The 20,872-nt window shown below is 39.2% G+C and overlaps 1 protein-coding gene across 2 annotated transcripts in view; it reads right to left on the bottom strand.

The window, feature by feature from the left end:
• scaper (S-phase cyclin A-associated protein in the ER) overlaps positions 1–20,872 on the bottom strand; it is a 330,941-nt gene that overhangs the window by 294,248 nt on the left and 15,821 nt on the right. For both annotated transcript variants that reach the window (XM_067973526.1, XM_067973527.1), the window contains exons 3-4: positions 17,844–17,932; positions 1,970–2,167 (exon numbers count right to left, since the gene is read on the bottom strand). In XM_067973526.1, the coding sequence (XP_067829627.1) occupies positions 1,970–2,167; positions 17,844–17,932 (287 nt within the window). The remainder of the gene's footprint in view (positions 1–1,969; positions 2,168–17,843; positions 17,933–20,872) is intronic.

Raw genomic sequence — 20,872 nt, 5'->3', positions numbered from 1 at the left:
TTCTCAGAACATCCTAAAGCACTTCACAAACCAATAAATTACTTTTGAATTAGTCACTGTTATTCTGTAGGTAAACATGCCAGCCAAATTTGCACACAGCAAGATCCAACAAACAGCAAGTTAGATGAATGACCAGCTCAACTGTTTTTGCTAATGTTGGTTGAGGGAGGAATGTTGACAAGGACAGCAGGAGAACTCCCTGCTCTTCTTCAAACCATGCCCTGGAATCTTTTATTCCCACCAGAATCAATGAACAGGCAGACAGGGACTCAGTTTAACAGTTCATCCAAAAGATGGCAGCTCCGACAATGAACTTCTCTGCACTGCACTGAAATGTCAGCCTAGATAATGTGCTCAAATCGAGGAGTAGGGCTTGAATTTACAACCTCCTGATTCTGAGGCAAGAGTGCTACCAACTGAGCCAAGTTGACACTAGTTTGGAATTATAAACAGTGCATACTCTTTAAAGCTATGTTTACAGCAACTGTGCAGCAAATTATTTTTTCGAGCCCTGCATAATTGAGGTCTTAGATCAGAACAACAAAATCTCTATTAGAAAATTATTTTATCTTATGCAACACAAGTACTGCACAGTTCAAAATTGCTCAGTGACAGGTGTAACAAAACTTAGATCAGAAAATCCTTCTGGTTGGCAGTTTAGAATAAGATGAATAAAAGCAGAGTCTGAAAATAGTTTATAATGAGAACAAAGTTATCAAAAACTGTGCAGAAAATGCACCAAGAAATGACATGCCACCCATGCACTGGTTTAAAATTGGTCATCAATCTCACTTTATAATCAGACATAGTTGCAGGAATGTTGTGATATGTCACTTATTAGGAAGGGTTAAAAGCCCAATTCAGACATTAAGCAGGAAACCCAAGAATGTCCAAAGAATGCTAAGCCTCAATACTGCCATCTACTGTAAACAAACAATGCATTCACAGTCAGCAACATTTTGCCAGCCAACAGCTACTGCTGTTTGGAGATTAAATGGATAAAAACTCATACAACCTAAATTAATCAAAAAAGGGCCAAACGTTGAATCAAATCCCAACCCAAATAGAGGGAAAAATGATCATCTGGTGCCCTCGTACCTAGGCATTAGCACAACAACTGGAGGAGAACCATGTCACATCTCCTCCAGGATACAAAGCTAAGGAGCTCAGCTAATGTACAATTCACCTAAGCTAATATACAATTTAGCTCAGTGACATAGGATTTAAAATGCTATGCTAATCAAACAATCATGGAAAAATATGGTTTGCCGTGCTACTGGGATCACAGAAATATCTTTTGTTGAAAGTAGCTGCCAGGCGTATGGATGCGTAAGTCTAGGATAGTTTTGCTCAATCTTTGGGAAAGGGACGGGTGCAGGAACTACATTTTGTGGAAATGTTCCTCAGGAGATTAATTATATGGGTTTGAATCAACAATAAGGCAGATTGTATATGGTCTGTGGAACAAGGGGATTTGTGAGGCCAAATTGCCTTTCCTCATTCCATGCTTAAGTCTCTCCTAATATATATTGATAATTATACACACAAATATATACATAGAAATAAAATATATTTTTAAAAAATCAATATTAAGGCTTTGAACTCCTAACTCTTACACATTATACTTTGATTGAAACAGTCTGCCAAACTTTCATCAATAGATTTTTTTTTAAAAGGGTGCATTTGTTTTAAGAATCTATTTATATTGCAAATTCCATACTGCACATCATATATACACTTCTCAATTTTGTTGGAAGACCGGAACAGCCCCACCCACAGGCTTCTGTAGATAGTAACATTGCTCCTTTGTGACCTAATCAAGCATACTTCATTCTACTGAGGTACTTTAACCTGAATCAAACATTTCCTAAGTAACCCAGTTAAACCCAGCTTTAGCCCGATAAGCGACTGCAGAAGGCAAAATTATCCAATGCAAACAACTAGCTCAATACAGAAAAAAAAATCATACCTTACATTCCACCACACTCTGGTCTGACTCGCATGTGACATATATTTCATCCACTGCTCGTCTAAGATTGTCGAAGAGAAATGCCCAATAACGTGCTCGTAAGTCAATCTTTCGGGGCTGTCGGCCCTTTGTTGGACTCTTCTCCACTGTGTTCTTCTCCCCAACAGTGCTCAATGAGGATTTTTCTGTTGAAGCAGTCTGCAATAGAAATGGAGACGGCAGTTCCATGATACAGTGCGTATAGCACTAGCTCACACTATTGCACAGAAATAGTCGTCAAACTTATAATCCAATACAAGAAGTGACTGGAAAATGACCAATACATTTAAGGGATTCCTCAGAAAACCACAAACTAATCACTTTGCTTTGAACATTTAGAAACGTATGTGGCATGTTGGTGTAGCAATGGATTCTCTAACATTCTTTTCAGCGTGCAACATTAGGAAGGCACTGATTCTCATCAAAGATTTCCCACTCCACAAATCCCACATCTTAGCTGCGCCAGGCACTGTCACACAAGGAGGAACAGTAAAATCAGAGGGCAAGTAGTCCCCAAACTGTTCCTGCGCACGTTCCAAGAGCAGTCAGCATTGGCAGAAGCCAATGAACATATTGCCTGCCCACCTTATCAGCCAGAAATGGTGTGCTGTGTGGAGAGATCGATGAGAGGGGAGAAAAATATAAACTTATAAATGGAGACTCCATAAAATAATAATGTTGCAGCATTAACTGCCAAGGATATAATTTACCTTAACAAACAAGTTTGTAAAGAACTTGTGTAATACGTTAGGCCTGAGAGTTTCTGCTAAGTTACAGTTTAAAGAATATGTCACTACTTTATATATCATTTTTATAGAAGTATTCAATTTTGGATAAAAACTGTGGGCTATTTTGAGAACTTTTTCCCCACAATCATTGAATCTAAAGAACGACTTGCATTTGTATAGCGCCTTATCAAGTATCCCAGAAATGTCTCAAAGCTCTTCACATACAATTAACTATCTTGAAATGCAGTCACTGTGTAGGCAGAATCAGCTATAACCTGGTAATTTGTTTTTATTGGCATACATTGAGGAAGGAATGTTTGCCAGGATACTGGGAGAATTTCCTGATCATCACAAATTAGTGCCATGGGGTTTTTAAAATACACCTGAACAGACAGACATAACTTCAGTTTAACATCTCATCCAAATATGGCACCTCCAACAAAGCATCGCTCTCTGTACTACACTTCCTCAGTACTGCACACAATTCCTGGATTGCTGCTTGAACCAGCAACTTTTGATTCAGAGGCAAGAGTACTACTAACTGAGCCAAGCTGAGACTTGCAGGCAACAGTTGGGCAAGATTTCAACTTCCAAAGATTTAGTGAAATAAATGACCAAAAAACAATCTTAAACTATGAAATGCACGTATGTACACAGAACTAACCACACTTCGATGGTCAATCAGCCTGATAACACTCTCAGCTCAACAATGAAGAATGGCCACTTGGATGAGGTACTAGAAGACCACCAACACCCACAGAACTGTACCCCAAGCATAACTAGCCAGCTTCAGCAGAGGACAGGAAAAAAGGAAAGATTTGGATAAGGGAATGCATAAACAAAATGCCAGTCTTGCAAATGTTTACTGCACAACAAAATTCTAAGAAAATGGCCACCTTTTAGAAGTTGTTCCCCTGGTTCAAAACACTTGACAAGACTTTACTTTGTGAATAAACAACTGAAATTTACAATGTTAATATATGGTTATTGTCCCTTGTGTTTAAAAGCAAGTCTCTGGTAGACACAATGAACTTGTTAGAATGGCACTTGTATCTTTTTTCCTCCATGCTTACTCAAGCATTTCAAATACTGTTAAACTAACTTTCATCAAGTTACCAACCATAATACTCTGTGGTTTTCTACATCTGAGGATCACACAGATAAGCATCACTGTAAATGAGCATAAAGAAAATTCACTTCAAAGCGGTGTACCAGGGAGTTAAAGGGCATTGGAGAAAGGGTTGCAGTGAAATGTTTTAAATCAAAACTATTCACTAAATCATCAGAAACTGGAGACTTTGATGGTAGAATGGATAACACAGTCTCCTGAAGGACATTCACCTGGTTTGAAAAGGGAGGGGGGGTGGGTTGAGAAAGTCCACATGTTCCGAGAGGTACGTCATAGATGCCTGTATCGCTGGAGCTAATCTGATGTGGACAGAAACTTCATGAGCACAAAATGTTAATGCAATACTCCATTATAGGATGGAAGAATACTGTAGCTCAATTTATATAGTGCTATGTCACATTTCTCAGGATGTCCAAAAGCATTTCACATGCAATAAATTACTTTGAAATTCAGTCACTGTTGCTGGGTCATCACCTGCAATTTTATCCTTCTGACCAACCTGTCGATCCTTAACTCTTTGGTACATTATACAGGTAGAGCCCATTATTAATATTCGGTCAGTTTCAACTAATGTTTGAGCCACTCCCTAGTTCTTCTCAATCTTTTCTGCCTAGGCTCAAATTATAAGCTCTCTCTTGCCACTAATATGCTGGGAGTCAGGGCAGATGGTGTGAATTATTAACAAGAAAATCTCATGAAACTGTAGGTGCAAGCCTGAAAAAGATTGCAGAAGGGAGCAGGTTACATACCAGTCATTCCAGTGGCATTGTCATGTAAATTATTACCATACTCTGAAGTTGGCGTTCCAACCCTCATAATGATATACCAATTTGATTACGTGAATTGAGACATTCCTTGGCATCACTAAGTAAATGTTACGATTAGGCAACCAGTTACATCTAGACAGGAGTAAGTTAGTTTACAATCTCCCATCCTGCAGACTAATAGTAAGCAGCTGAGTTCTGCTCTCCAACAACAATATAAATACAAACAACACAAGGACAGCAGGCATTAAAGTAGGGGCACCATTTAAGATGATGTTCTGCTGCTGCTGGAGTCCAACCATCATCTTCGGTACCCTGACATCAAATGCATATGCTCATGGGCATAACTCTCTTAACTGTAAAATGAGCAATGGCAATGTGCTACTCTAAATATTGTCACTATTGATTCAACACATAAAGTTTAATAACTTAACAGTCTATTTTAATGTTTTTCAAAAACTAGCATCTTACAACGTGTGATTTTTTGCAACGAAAGGGAAGTTTTACCATCAAAACCTTTTCCAAATCAACATGTAAAATTATCCGCTTCATCTAAACCATCAATTCATATCAGAACAACCGAAAATTGTCATACTTCAACTTATTGTGGGTAGACTAGGCCACCCCCTTTTGAATCCCTACATAAAGAGTTCCTGATATGAACCAAGCTTTCAGGGGAGCACAGAGCAGAGCACAGACTATGACTTCCTCTAAAGGAGAGTAAACAGAAAATACAAAACATATGGGGGGTGATTTTAAATCCCAAGAACAGGTGAGTTGGGGGAGGGTGGGAGTTGAAAACAGTTGTTTTTTTGGGTCGCGACCGCAAAATTTTTGGACTTGGCGTTCCCAGTGGGAAGCCTGTACTTTTCCGCGCCCACGTTAAACCTGGAAATAAAGCCGGGTTGCGGTCGCGACCCAAAAAACAACTGTTTTCAACTCCTACCCGCCCCCAACCCACCAGTTTTTGGGGTTTAAAGTCATCCCCATGATCTTGAACTCTGGGGCCAAGCAGATGGGCCAAAATGATCTTTTCCAATCCTGTAGATTCCTATGTTTTTATGTCACCTCTTATGTATGCAGAAGTAGGTTCAAATGCAGGTCATCTGCCCACCCTTGCATTACCTTACATTATGGACAGAAAGACACACAAGTCATAGATTTATTTTGCAAACCCGTTCAAATTTTGTACAGTTGGCTTAGTGAACTACTGTAATCTTTACAGCTGTAAATCTTTCTACTATTGCGTCTACACGAGACTGCTGCTATTATAGTTTCTTCCAGGGCTTATTTTGAAGTGGCAGAGTTAGAATTGTAAGAAATTATATTTTTGATTAGACAAGAGATTTAATTCTGTAATCATTTGTTGAAATGTGCTGGGATGAAGAGCTGACCCAATGGCTCGTTGATAAAGACACCGTCCAAGAGGAAAATATGGAAAAAATAAAAAAGGATTTACCCGTCACATTTTATCATTTTCATTCCTTGCACACCAGAAGTACAGCTGCATTTTTATGAAATCACTGGGAGGAAACAGGCTCAGACAATGCTGGAAACTTAAAGAGCAGTTTGCTTACTGGTATTGGCATCAAGGCTAGTGAGTGGCAGAGACTCTTTGAAATTCATCATCTCCAGTTGTGGTCACCACCACAGAATTCCCACACTGCTGCTAACTGGGAGGGGAGAAATTAGAAATACAAGACATAGCTTTTGCACTGCTGAATAATGTTAACTCATCAATGGTTCCCAAGCATTTAGACATTTGTTGGGAAATGTTTTCTGAAGCTAAATTCAGATCAGATCTTACAAATATAATCCTTCAGGTCATAGATTCTTGGATGTAGATGAAATGATCAAAAGGTCTTTGAGGTTAGCCCATGACCTTCATGCTTCATTTAACCTTTTTAAGAAAAAACAAGATCTTCATGTTAAGCTGAATTACCTATTCAGGACATTTACCAATCAGCACTTAGAAGCTAACATACCTTCTACTTTAACTCAATTCTTTTCAGCATGAAAAGTTCAGCGAATCTGTTTTTGGGGAGGGGGTGGTGAATTTTTGTGCTCATCAAGCTGAGGTAAGTTAGTCCTGGGAAATGGAATGTTTTTTCATTTGAGTTACCCAGCGTCAACACAGGATAGTCAAATGCAGTAACTACCACTACACCACCCCAACAATGCATTCTCACAAACCCAAAAAGAACAACCCTGTGGTGACATTTTTAGTTTCCTACACCAGTCATCCTTGTGGCCTCGCCAAGCGAGACTGCCATTTAGTGCCAAATATCAGTCAGCTTTATGCTTTTAACCCACAACCACCAGGAGCAGGATTGAGAACTCAAACATATTTCACATAGGGCCTTTGATGCCATTAGATAGAGGGAAAAATGCTTCAGGGGCTGTCATTCTGGAGGCAGTGCTGTGTTAACCACTGCAGTTCCTACTCTAGAAGCCACCTCTTCTGTATCCCAGCAGACTTTAACATGGGGACATCACTTTAATGATGTCCAGCTGCAGGAATCAATCATGCATTTTTAGCACCCTGGCATCAACTGTGTATGCAGATAAGTTTGATAAGTGAAAAGAACAATGAAAATAGGATTACTACAAATTATATCTGATCATTTCTCCAAGGAATTTTAGGTTACAACTGAGGTACCAGTATGAATAGTGTAAAACAGTGATTAACTATGGAAAGGACGAGGACATCTTCTGCTGACTTGTCTATGAATTATGTACTGCTCTAGGTGAGGGATGTTAGTATTGGGGAAGTGGAAAACGTTCCATTTGGATACCTAGGGGGTTATTTTAAATTTGGGCAATGGTTTAAAACGGACAATATCGGGTAGGGTGGAAAATGAAAGATCATCCAAGAATTTAGACCAAAGCATTTGGAAAAACAGATCATTTCATAATGGATACAGCTTAAATCAAAATGTTTCCTAAATCAAAATGTAAAATTGCCCAAATTTATCCAAGTCGTCAATTCAAACTTTAACAAAAAATTACATACAATCACTCATTAACTGGTGTGATCAGAGTGATAGACACACACTTATGAATCTCCAAATGTGGAATGCTATGCAGTCCAGGAATATCTTTTTTTTCCCCAAAAAAAACTGTCAGGTGTGGACAGAATTTTGCTTCTCTGCGATGCCCTTATAGACAAATAGACTCTTGACATTCACTGCCAGGGCTGACACATGAACAATGGCCAGATGGTCAAGGTAGTCAAGGTAACTCGAGAGCGATCAATAACCATGACATCGTACCCATGCAAGATTCGGCACTTTCAGGAGGAGGGGGAAAAAGACAGACAAATAAAAATAAATGAGAATGAAATTTGATGAACACATGCATATTAATCTCAAATGAAATGTGATGAGATCCAATAATTGTATAATGAATTATCACCCAATGATCCAATATGCCATTGGGTAAATTCAGGGTTTTCTTTCGTAGTTTTCTTAAATATGTGTCACCATTTGATTTTTTTTTCCTCTTTATTTCTTCCCTCTCTGTTCTCTCCAGACACATGCCTCCTGCAACCAAGAAGTCAGGCAGGCTTCCTGCTCCCAGGCCCCCATCAATGCCATTCTTTTGCCACATTGGGCTGAATGAAAAGATCTTTCAGAGAGCCAGCAGAGGTGCTTTGGGCTGAATGGCCTCATTCTGTGCTGTTGAGTTCTCCGATTACCAACCTTATCTTCAGGGTAATTACAGGTTAAAACAACGGAATCTTTCTCTGTTCTGCAGTTATTCTTGAATTTCTGAAGGCTGGTTCAAACTGTAGACTTCAGGGAATGTTTGTAGTGCTTGTGAATTCTTCTAGGTGAGGAGCATGGCAAGAAACTGTCAAGAGTCCATGATAAAAACTGCAAGAGCAACTGATCTTTTAAGTGGACATTTTAGATGTATTGTTAATTCCCCTGTGCTGTACAGAATATCTTTATTACTGTAAATTATTTAATTGTAAATAAATTTGACTGATTGATTTACCATTAACAAACCTGCCTCAGTGTGCAATATCTTCCATCATACAAGTGACTGAGGACATTGTGGGCATCCTACATGAATTCCAGTCAGCAAGTTACTACAATCAGGATTAACTGTTATGTCCTAAGGGATCCAGTCTGCTTTTGGAAACCGTTGGGCCACTTGAATGAGAAAATGTGTGAAATGCCCAACCTGTAACACGGGCTTTTCATGGTTGATTTAGGAGTGGCTCCAATGACAGTCTAATACACTTCCAGTTCAACATGTAAAGCTGAAAGTTTTGCATCCAATCATTTGCATTTATTCACTCCTATTCACTCCTTCAGTTTTTAATTTTTATTATATATGTTAACAGCCTTGTATATCAGAATACTTTATGAAAGGTTGCAAAATATCAGACAAGACTCCCGTCTATATGTCATTTCTCTTATTTTACAGGAATTTCTTGTTCACGTAATGCATACAGGTAAGATATGAAAATAGTCCCTAAACTTACAGGCTTTTGTTGAGGCATCTCTGGGAAAGAAATGGTAGCCATACAAAATGGTGGAACCATCAGCCAAACCAATTCAAAATTATTACCCAAAGAAGAAGGTACGTCTACTTCCTTTTCCACCTTTGACAATGGCCATCTATCCATGGTACGCATACATTTCATGAGTCCTATACCAATGTGTATTGCCTTACATTTATCCACATTAAAATCTGCCATTCCTTAGACCACCTACTTAATTTGTCCAAATCTGTTAGAATGCTATGAATTGCTCCTACGCTGATAAATTAGTTGCTTTTGTGTATCACACAGTTGCTATACTTTTCAGCCCAGTCAAGAGTCATGTGAAATAATTGTTGAGGTTAATGCTGATTATTGCAAAGTCCAGTGTTTGTTGACCTCAACACCTAGGGGTAGCCTAATCATGTCATCAGAAACACACAATTTCAAGAGTCTTAACTATTTCATACAGCAATTCAAATGGTTGTTTGCTTGCCTTCTCATCAACACCCCCACAAAGTAATAGGTCGCAAGCTTAAAACTCAGTGCTACAACTCAAGACTGCCTGCATCCGTTGAGGGAAAGCCAGTTGTTAGCTGGGTCACTACTGAAAATGGGCTACCATGGTATAACGCAACATTCTGATGAGAGAGGATAAAATGATATTCTCCCTCTTGCCCCATTCCTGAGGAAGATTAACTGCTGATGCCTGGGATAGAGTGTCTCAATCTCTGAATGAAAGGGTGCATCTGGTGTATGGGACTTCAAAAGAGAATTTAAAAATTGCTCCTCCCACAAAGCCTTTGTCAGATGATGAAATCACTACTGTACAATAGTTGAAAATTAGTGCTTGAAGTTTGCAAAGATATGCGTTCAATAATAAAAATCAGTTTATCAAGAGGAAATCAGCCAGAAAATCGTTTTGTGAGTGTAATCCTATCCAACTGCACAGACTGAGGTACCAGTTGGCTAATGGAAAGGTCATCTTCAGTCCCCCAGCCACCAGCTAGCCCTGACACCACTCGTTTGTCACAGTTCGATAACTGCCACTCAAGGGACAGGCAGTCTACCTCAGGGAGAAGGTTCTGGCTATGCAGCTAAATCTTGGCATTTTACCCTCCATTAGCTGCATGCAAGGGTCACAGTGAACCAGCTGCAGGACAGTTGCAGTAATGGCAGTGCAATGCTAGGATTCACCTCCAGCCAGGGTGGAGACGACTCTTTATCCAGGACTGGAAACATGCATTTAGGAATATACTGAAAATTCTTGTTGCCATTACTAGACAGTAGACAACACAAAAATCTACTGTCTAAGTGATCAAAGCACTGACCACAAAGAGAACATAGCAGCTATCAGCATCCATAAAACTCAAATAGTACGATTATATATTAGAAAAACACATGGGGAAACAGAGAACTTCAATGATTAATTTTATACTGCAATTCTGGAGCTAGATGGTATGGTATCTTACATACCTTTTACTTGCAACCACCTACAAAATACACATTACCCAGCTCCTGCAGTGCTGCCTTCCCAGTCTCCACACTGACATTCTTAGCACTAATCAATAGTCCCAGCAATCTGCTCAGCCGTGCATTACTTGAAGCCTGACCTCACACGTGCCTTATCGATTTTAACGCCAAGTACAAAATCCCTGCAATTTGGGAAACAAAACAATGATTTTGTCTTTTTTCTTTGCTGTTAGTCAAAAGCTAATTGAAATCCACGGGGTATCAATGGTCTACAGATCAACTTCAGGTGCAAAGCGCAACTCTGTCCTCACTTCCGACAGCTCAGCTCCGCTTCCTTTATCGAGAACAAGATTATGAGACAGCTTTGTATTGGGCTGGTTATGTACATTCACCATAAAGTACTCAATAATTCACAAGAAGAGCAAATGATATAAAATATTTTGCCATTACAGCAGCAAGCCCACATTTAGTGGGGAAAATGTAGATACACATTTAGAAACAAATTTTGTTCCAATATTGTATTGAATTTCATGTAAGGAATATGAAGCAAGTCACATGAAATTGTTTATTATGACATGTAATATGAAATCATATTCTATCCATAAATTTAACTTTGCAGGGTTTTTTTTTTAAACATAAATTATTAAAAGAGATTAGAATATAATATTCTATAGTCAAAAATCAATAGGCAGTCAAGTACACAGCAAGGGTTTACAAACTATCAACCCAATACATTCATTATTGTCATGTTACAACCAGACCTGCTACAAAGGTGTATTAACCAGCATTGCCCTCATGATCTTGTGGGAAGTCACTGTTGGATAATAGCAGCTTGTGGGAATAATTTTCAATTATCATCTGCTTTTTAAAATGTGTTGAGCCCAATATATGTAAACATAAGTCAAAGATGATAAAAGAGCATTGAAACTCATCTCACCAGTAAATTAACTCTCCCATCACCTAGCGGTATTTCAAGCAACCCCCAATATTTTTCCTCTATTAACTTTCTTTGTAGATTATTCCAAACATCTATCACTATTGTCCTGTAGTGAAGATAGTCGGTGGCCCAATAGGTTTTAAATGTGGGTCTCTTCAAGTCTTGTGACAGCTTCACACTGCAACTTAGAGTCCTCAAAAACGAGAACTTCAGGGCAATACTGCAATTTTTCCCCCCATTCCTGCACTTTGTTTTAGATTCTATCTCTAGTTCTCTCCCCTTCCTGGCCTTAATTTCTAATTTGGGTCATTTCTCCCTTTCCATTTTGGATACAAGCTGCAATTCTACACTTCTGCCAACTGTTTCAGGTCCTACTCTCTGAACAAATTTGCTTTTGCATACCAATGACAGAAAGAGTTTCCAGTAACAGGAAGAATTATGTGTTCCAGGTGAGGCCACGGTGTCCACTTGCAACCTACTTGATGCCCAAGTATACACCAAGGATAGTGTACGATATCAGGCAGTCACACACTCTGGGTGAGAACCCTTTTTACTCCTAATTCATCATCTCAGATCATTCCCATCACTACCACCAGTATGTGACTTGTAACCATCGGTACTTCACTTGTATTGCATTATATGGCTGAACTACTCTCTCTAGAAACAAATCCAAATTTTGAAAAACAAAAGCTACAATCTTCCAGTGGGTGTTTTTCCACAGTTGAAGTGGTCAAATTATGAAAATTTCACACTCCGACCATTATCCTTTCCTGAAACTTTAGTGGCAAACCTCATACAAGAAGCATATTGGCACAACATTAAAATATTTTGTGATTAAATGCCATTTTTTTCCTATCATGTATTGGTACAATTACACGAAATAAGCCTAGTCACAACACTGCACTAAAAGTGATTCTGAAGCCTCGATGCAAGAAAAAATTGATTTGCTGGCATGAAGTGGACTTGAGCACCCACTGAGCATTAAAAAAGGAATATATTCATGTCACTTCCCAAACAACTTATTAGAGGTTTATATACTACTCAATAGCACAACTGTGGAAAGTCTACAGCTATTAATCTGGAAGGAGACAAAATTAAACTCTGACGCTTTGGTACAGATGGCTTTAGAACCAATTCTTGCTCTCCCCATGGCTATCCGTTAAGACAGGGAATAGCCGAGCCATACATACCAGGGAGGTCCCAGGTTCAATCCCTGGTCTGTGCTTAACTGATCTCAGCCAGGCAGCAGTAGAGATGCTACAATTGGTCTTGGTGTCCTGGGTTAGGAAAGAGAAAAAAATAAACGGGCCAGAGCTCCTGATTGCTATCCAGCGACTTTCACTGGAAGTACATATAAGGCTTTGAGTGGGGATAGAAGACACTCAGATGCTACAGCCAAAGGTCAAATACCTTGCCAACTCTCATTCCCTAGCCACATGCATTAAAGAATGGCAACTTGAGTGAGATACTGGAAAGAGATTGGTGCCTGTTGAACCATACTCCAGCAAGTAGTCAGCACCTTCAAGAGACGAATGAAGAAAATTAGCACAAGAGGGATTATTTTTTAAAACCACCTCTTATCACAAGAAAGCTGTTCGACAGGCAGTACACTTGTGATAATTCTGATTCTACATTTTTAATCTTGGAGTGTTTTGTTGCGCACAAAACAATCAATATGTATTGATTTTTAACTAAAACACATCTCAATTTAATATGAAATGTCCATATTTAATCATTTTATTATGTGAGAGAGTGAGAGACAGAGACCCAAATGACCCCAAGTCAAATTAAATTGTTTTAATATAAATAGTTTTATGCAGTAAAGGAAATATGAGACAGTATAGAATACAATGTATTATTGTATTTTTCACGTCCAATCAATTATGAAAATGTTGAGTTGAGGGTCAAGTAACAAATAATAAGCAGTGTTCTGTCTGTTTTGAGAGCAGAATTACACAACATCTAAATGTTTAATGCTGTTTATCTGTGAGCAATGCAATATAAGGAGTGGGTTAATGGTGCAATACTGTCAACACCAAACCTATCCCATGCCAGCACTTGGAGGAAACGCCTCAACAGAACAGTAAAAATATTAGAATGTCAAGGCATGGTCCAGTGGGTAAAGACACTGCCTGCGTAAACCAGTCGGTCGCAAGTTCAATCCCCAAATTGTCCAGAGTTAATCGACCTCAGCAGAGTCAGCAGATGGGCACTATAATTTGCCTCAGTCTCTCTATCTGTGATGCCTGAAGTGTTACAGATATGTTTCAAAACATTTAAATATGTAGATTATAAAAGTGCAATATAAAACTCTGTTGTCTGGGAAAGGCCAGTAGATTAGTCACTTTTTGACAAAGGGAAACCAGTATTTATAAATGTCTTGGATGATGTTCTGCTGTGTAACGCTATACATTAAGCTTCAATGTTATTGAGCATGGTTCACCATCCTTGATTATGCCAGATAGCAAGGACCACTGTTATTTAAGATGGAGCTAGCAAACAAAAGTGAAACTGTATCCTCAGCTTGTACCTGATCACTCAATGGTAATCGTTCCCAATACATTCTGTAACAAATAATTAAAGCAAGAAAAATCAACTACAAAATTCAGTTCGCAAGTCTGTTACTGACATTTACACTATCTTTGCTTAGAAAAAAATCTCATCTTCCATCAATATGCTCATTGCTTCTAAAGCATGTGGGTAGAAAACAAGAGCACCCTCCAGTGTCCATATGCAAGAACAGTCAGCAGTAAGCAGGATTCATGGTAGCCACTTTCATTTCAAATTCTTAAAGCGGAAACGTCTATTAAACATTGCACTGTTAATTCTTAAATATAAAATACCTCATTATAAAAAACACACATCACAAAGCTTACTGATACCAATATATTGCTGCCAAAATGAAAAAGCTTCTTGGGTGATACTCTTAATTATTCCCCTCAAATTGCCCCCACCACTACTACTGCCAATGAGAGAGACTCTTCTCAGCCCAAGGGCTAAGATGCCAAATATAGCACTCAAAAATGACCCCAGTTGAGATGAGCTATTTCAGCCCAAACGATGGGACCCTCTGGTCTGCATAGCTCAGTGCCATCCCACACAGTGCATTTAACAAAAGGACCGTTGGAATCTAAAATTGGCAAGTAAAATTCATTTGCAGTATCAAGTTTGTTCCTATGCTGTCCAGTATCTATGATGGCTAGCTCATGGCAGCAGAGGTCTAATACATATGTATCATGTTCTGCTCCAACTTCCAGAACAAAATTTGTAACGTTTTTCATAACGTCATCATGGTATCATAGTAGGTACAGCACAGGAGGAGGCCGTTCGGCCCATCATGCCTGTACCGGCTCTTTGAAAGAGTTATCCAATTGGTCCCATTCCCCTGCTCTTTCCCCATAGCCCTGTAATTTTTTTCCCTTAAGTAGTCATCCAATTTCCTTTTGAAATTTACTATTGAATCTGCTTCCAACACCCTTTCAGGCAGTGCATTCCAGATCATCACAACTAGACTTGGCTCTAGCAAATCCAATCAAATGTATGAACATGCAAATTAGGGTTCAGTATACTGCACATACTGAGTGGAAAAGGATTGCCAGACCCAATGCAGGCTTGCACATCACAGTCTACCCAGGAACAACAGATCTGCATATACAAATGATGATAAAAATTTAGTGTTAGGAGGGAGTCTTCTGTATATTAAAAGCATTGAAAATGAAGATACCATCTGGAAACCTCTTAGTCTCAGTTTTGCACCTGCAGCTGGTCTCACATCATCTGTATTACTGCAGACATAAATTACACTACTCAGTTTGCATCAAAGAGAAGGGGAAACTGCTTCATATTTAATCAGTCTATCAATTCAACAATATTTAATTCTATTATCCATTCCAAGTTAGTCCAAAAAATTAGTTCCCAATTCTGTGCTGACAGATAAAGTATAGTCCTAAAGAAAAGAAAATCTGGCAGGAAGGATTGCACGCACCTTACAGATTCCAATGGTGGGCTTGGGTACTGGTGTGGACTTCACCCAGGTGATGTTTAATGCCGAGCGGTAAAAAGGAAAATCTATCCCTGCATGTCTCCACTTAGGCACCATTCTCCCAGAGCCCCAGCTACAGAGGCCTTAATTATGCCTTAAATTAAAATCATTCATGGCATAGTCACAAATTACATTCATCTATGTACATTAAAAAATTGAGCTGTCTGTTCTGTATGCCCTGTTTGTCCAGTTTCTCATTAGTCCATTGCAACCATGTACTGGCCATGTGGTTACCAGGTACCAATTCCTGTGGTCTTGGCCCACGTCCCACTGTACAGCTAGCTAGATTCCTCCCAGATTTGCCACTGCCACCTCATCTTTCTTTAAAGATCTTTAAAGATGGGAGTGCAGATAGAATACACAGAGGAATTGAATATAAAAGCAAGGAAGTTGCATTTGTACAAGACATTGGTTAGGCCACAGTTGGAATATTACGTGGAATTCTGGATGCCCCTTATAGGAAGGATATTAGAACCATGGAAATTAAGATTCATTAGAATGATACAAGGAGTGAGAGATTATAATTATGGGAAAAGGGTAGAAAAACTACAGCTTTATTCGTTCAAACACAGGTGAGAAATCTATTAACCTTTTCAAGATTATCAGAAGCAAACAGTAACAAGGGAGCATAGACAGGATTATCATTGTATCAACTTTGGCTCAGTGGTAGCACTCTCGCCTCAGAAGGTTGTGAGTTCAAGTCCCACTCCATAGAGTTGAGCACAAAATCTAGGCTGCAACTTCAATGCGGTACTGACGGAGTACTGCTTTTCGGATGAGATATTAAACCGAGGCCCCGTCAGCCCTCTCAGGTGGACGTAAAAGATCCCATGGCACTATTTGAAGAGCCTGGTGTCCTGGCCAATATTTATTCCTCAACCAACACTTAAAAAATAGATTATCTAGTCATTATCTCATTGCTGTTTGTGGTACATTATGGTGCTCAAATTGGCTGCCGCGATTCCTACATTACAAAAGTGACTACATGTCAAAAGTACTTACTTGGCTGTACGTGCTTTAGGACGTACGGAGTTCGATAAAGGCACTATATAAATGAAAATTCTTTCTTTTTTTCTTTAGAAGAATGAAGGGTGAAGAGGGGTATTAGAACCTGGAATACTTTACTACAAGTGGATTTTGAGGTCGATGCTATAACATCATTTAAAAGGAAATTAGATAAGTACTTGAAAAGAACGAATATAAATTATATGGGGAAAGGGCAGGAGTAGGTAGCTCCAGTCTAAGAGCCAGCACTGGCACAGACATGATGGGCCAAATGGCCTCCTTCTGCATTCCATTCTATAAGCATTATTGTATTATTTTGTCCACAGAACCAATCGTTCGCTACTCTACCACAGACAAAAATCCCAATTCAGGAATTCTGTATTATGTCTACTGAAAATAATATACAGTGAATGAGAGTTCTTGTGGTTAAGTGTTCAAATAAGAGATCCCTGGTTAAAATATCCTACTGCCAAAAAGTTCCTACAACAGTTAAAAAAGGAACACACTCTATGCAGGATCCAGTCCACCCAACTGTTAAATGGATCAATAGGGAACAAGGAGTAGACCAATGTCAAAACAACAAAGCTTGTGAACTGCGACATCAAGCTGAAAGAGATTATTGAGGTAGGGCGGGGCAAATCCATGGACGCAATTAAACATGAAGAAAGATGAGGATAAGCAAAAAGAGTCCTATGTCAATGCTTAGCTCCATTCACAAGAATTGCACACCCCTGGTCTGGGCCTACAAGAATGGGTTGGGCATTCCCCTATGACTAGTCAATTACAAGAAACTGATTTTTTTAAAAATATACTAGTCGATCACTTGTGGCATTGCACACGGGGAGCCAAGAGCAAGTGCAGCCTTCAGGTGAAGTAGGGTTAGAGAGCAGAGGAAATTTGGTCCAGAGCTCACAGATGTCATTCAGTTCCAACTTTAAAGTTATACATTCTGTCCTTATTATAACATTTCTATTATAAATTCCAATGTCCACATTTATAATGGAAACTGCCTCTGTAAACTTGTCACACTGTAATTATTCCCTTTTGCTACATCACCACTGATGGGAAGGTGTAATTACAGTGTGACAAGTTTACATCGGCAGTTCCCATTATAAATGTGGACATGGTCATTTATAATGGAAAGTCAACAGAAAGTGTGCACAGACTTAAGACTTTTATGATATAGATTATTAAAAACAGCTATTACTGTTAAATTCCCTATCAGTGTTCTAAAGAGGTAATGGAATCAAAGCAGTGTTTTATTATACCTGTTTTATGACCCTCTGTGAACCCAAGGAAGATCGCTGCGACCTCACTGCCTCCCGTGTTTTTCCACTGATGTGTGTCTTGGATTTTCCTGGAAAGGTTTTGTAAGAAAAAAAAGTCATTGGAAAAAGTGCACAATAATTTATAATTAATATTGCTCTGAAGCAAGAAGAGGTTCCTTGCTTGAACAATGACCAAGCCTCCTAAAAATGAAAGACAGAATGTTTTAACAAACAGCCTTTAATTTGAAGTAAATCTGAGGTGGCGCTGTAAAAATTATTTTGAAAATATTTAGCATTTTTCCAGCTCCCATTGCCCCAGGCAACCAATTGGTTTCCAATTATCAGCATTGTTTTCCATGAACTATTGAATATTAGAACATGCTGTACTTTGACTGTTTGCCATTTATATTTCAGCTGTGCAGTGTGTATATTACTTGTACAGCAGAACTGCACAGTGGCACTTTAGTGAGGTGCAGCAGGCTAAAGGGAATTTTATTTAATGCTTCTAAGTTGACATTTCAGTGCAGTATTGAGGGAATGCTGCATTATCTAAGGTAACCTCTATTTGATGAGATGTTAAACCAAGGCTCCATCTGCCTGTAACAGTGGTTCAGGTGTACTTTAAAGACCCAACGACAGTTCTCCTGGAGTTTTGGCCACCATTCTTTTCCTCAACTAATACTGCCAATAATAGATTAACTGGTTGCACATCTCAGTGCTGTTTGCGGGATCTTGTTGTGTGCAGCATGGCTCATAGATTTGCCTACAAACAAAAGCCACCCCACTTCAAAGATATTCATTGCACGACTGCAATCCTTGGTGCAAATGAGCCCACAGGGTCATAGACCCATGAAAACGTGGGTCTACAAACATCTCGTCAGATCAGCAAAGTAAACACGGGGAGCCAGGCCCTGCGTTCACACTCCGGGTGTTTGCATTACAGAGCAGTGCCCAGCTGTGCTATGGGAACTGATTTCCGACTCAGCCTAAAAGCAGGACAGCAGCCCCAAGGAGATCTCTCTTCCGAAACAGAGTCCCAGAACAAGAACAAAAGCAGCTTGTGAGGCACAAGAAGGCACTGCATAAAATGCAAGTCTTTCCTTTCTTAAACCCTTAATCAGTGATGAAAATACATTTTAAAACAGAGAAGAATGTCTGGCATTAAATGTGATCAGCACTTTTTAGCCATCAGACCCTTCTGAAATCCAAGAAAAAAATTGATTTTTGGTTATGGATCCCTCTCTGTCACATGTATTGTTAAAGTATTTGAAGGAATGTTGTGGAGTAACATTAAAAAAAAGGTTCAGAACTCAGTAAAGAAATGCACTCGGCATGTGCATAGCCCCAAGTCAACTCACAATTTTTACTTTTGGCATATTTAAGCCAAGTAAGAAAACAAACAGGTCTGAAAAGCACTTTCAAAAATCACTGATACTTTTTCTCCTCTTCCTTATTTGCCCTCTCCCCTCAGTAAAATGAGAAAAAGCCCTAAAAAAAACTGCTCCAAAGACATGACAACACTGAAGTAAATAACCTAATATCTTTTGTTGTCAATCCAGTTTATCTCCTGCAGTGCTTAATGCTTTATCTACTTCTACCATGGCTTGTTATCCCATACCCACTTTAGGATTGAGACTTTCCAAATAAACATAACAGATGTGACAAATAAAATTTGATGTGTAGCCATTATCTACAAAATGAGTTAGCGAGGCAGCCTGTCATTATGAGCCATTTTAAACCTGTAATTGTGCTGAATTTACAAACGACAAACCCCAGCTCCCTTTTATTGATACTCTTGTGGTACTAAAAACATTGATCGTTTCAAGCACTAGCCCATCTTGCCTATCGATTTTCTACTGTTTGACCATGTAACCTGACCACTGACAGCCCATTCCAAGGATCCTCTTTCCCAATAATCAATACCCACGTCCTCGTTTCGACTGGGGAAAGTTTAGCAGTGCCGTAGCTGCTTAGTCCTTGGATGCAGAGGTAAAACATCCAAGGTAAGTTGTAGCTAGCAGTGGAAAATTACCCTGCAAGACAAAACATTACAGTGCAACATACTGAAGGCCAGTGGGGTACAATTGCGTAAGTCGCAGGTTTTCAAACTGGGGTCTGCCAACCTTTGATCCCAGGAGGGTCAGCAGATTTCTGTCCATCTGGAGCTGTCTTTAACAATTCACTTTTCTATATTTTTCTGTATTTGTTGACTTATTGCATGTCATTTCTGCTGCTGTGTATTAATAAAACATATTTCCTGAATTGATGGGACACCCGAGAAAAATGATGCTGACATTGTCTTTCAGAAGTTAGGGCAGGGGTTTCCGGGGCTGTGACAATATTTGCAGCAGGCTCCCCACGTAGAAATGTTTGGTAACCACCGGCATAAGTAGCACACTCTCCTAAAAATGTCCCATTTCATAAAATTATTGAAGATTGAGGGAAATGTCATGTGGGTTAGAATCCTGTGCTCACAGGATGATGCGACGGTTGAATTTCTTTCTTCTCATCTTCAATTTCATTTTAAAAAAGCTTTGTAGAACACTCCACAACAAAGGGCTTCCCAAAATACCCATATCTATGTAAATATCTGAAAAACTTTTAAAAAATCAAATCTAAGTATCACTTGAATTAAAAAGACACATATAAGAATACTTATTGGGAAAAATGCCACTTTCTAAGTACTTAGGATGCTCCTCCTTGATCAGAGTGTTGCTCCATAGATTTTAAGCTGTACCATTATATAATAATGTTTTAAATATAAAAATCACATATAGTTAAATATGCCCGATGTGGGGTTGGCATGATGGCATTGCAAGGATGGTATGCACCTACTATCTGCACATTGCGAGTTCCTAATCTCACAGACTTTCTTGGGTGAGGGGCCCTGAGCAGAGACTAGATGTTTCCTCATGGGAAAACAGGAAAGGAAAACCTGCTGAGTCACTGCAAGTTGCTCCCGTGCACTACACTGTATAGATTGGCACCAGTAGGAGTCTAAGAGTAAGACACATCTTACTGCCCTGATC

This window comes from Heptranchias perlo, chromosome 38, assembly GCF_035084215.1.
Source record: "Heptranchias perlo isolate sHepPer1 chromosome 38, sHepPer1.hap1, whole genome shotgun sequence".
In the NCBI taxonomy this organism is placed as follows: Eukaryota; Metazoa; Chordata; class Chondrichthyes; order Hexanchiformes; family Hexanchidae; genus Heptranchias; species Heptranchias perlo.
The sequence above is the reverse complement of the archived record's forward strand: the minus strand, read 5'-3'. Positions and strand labels throughout refer to the sequence as shown.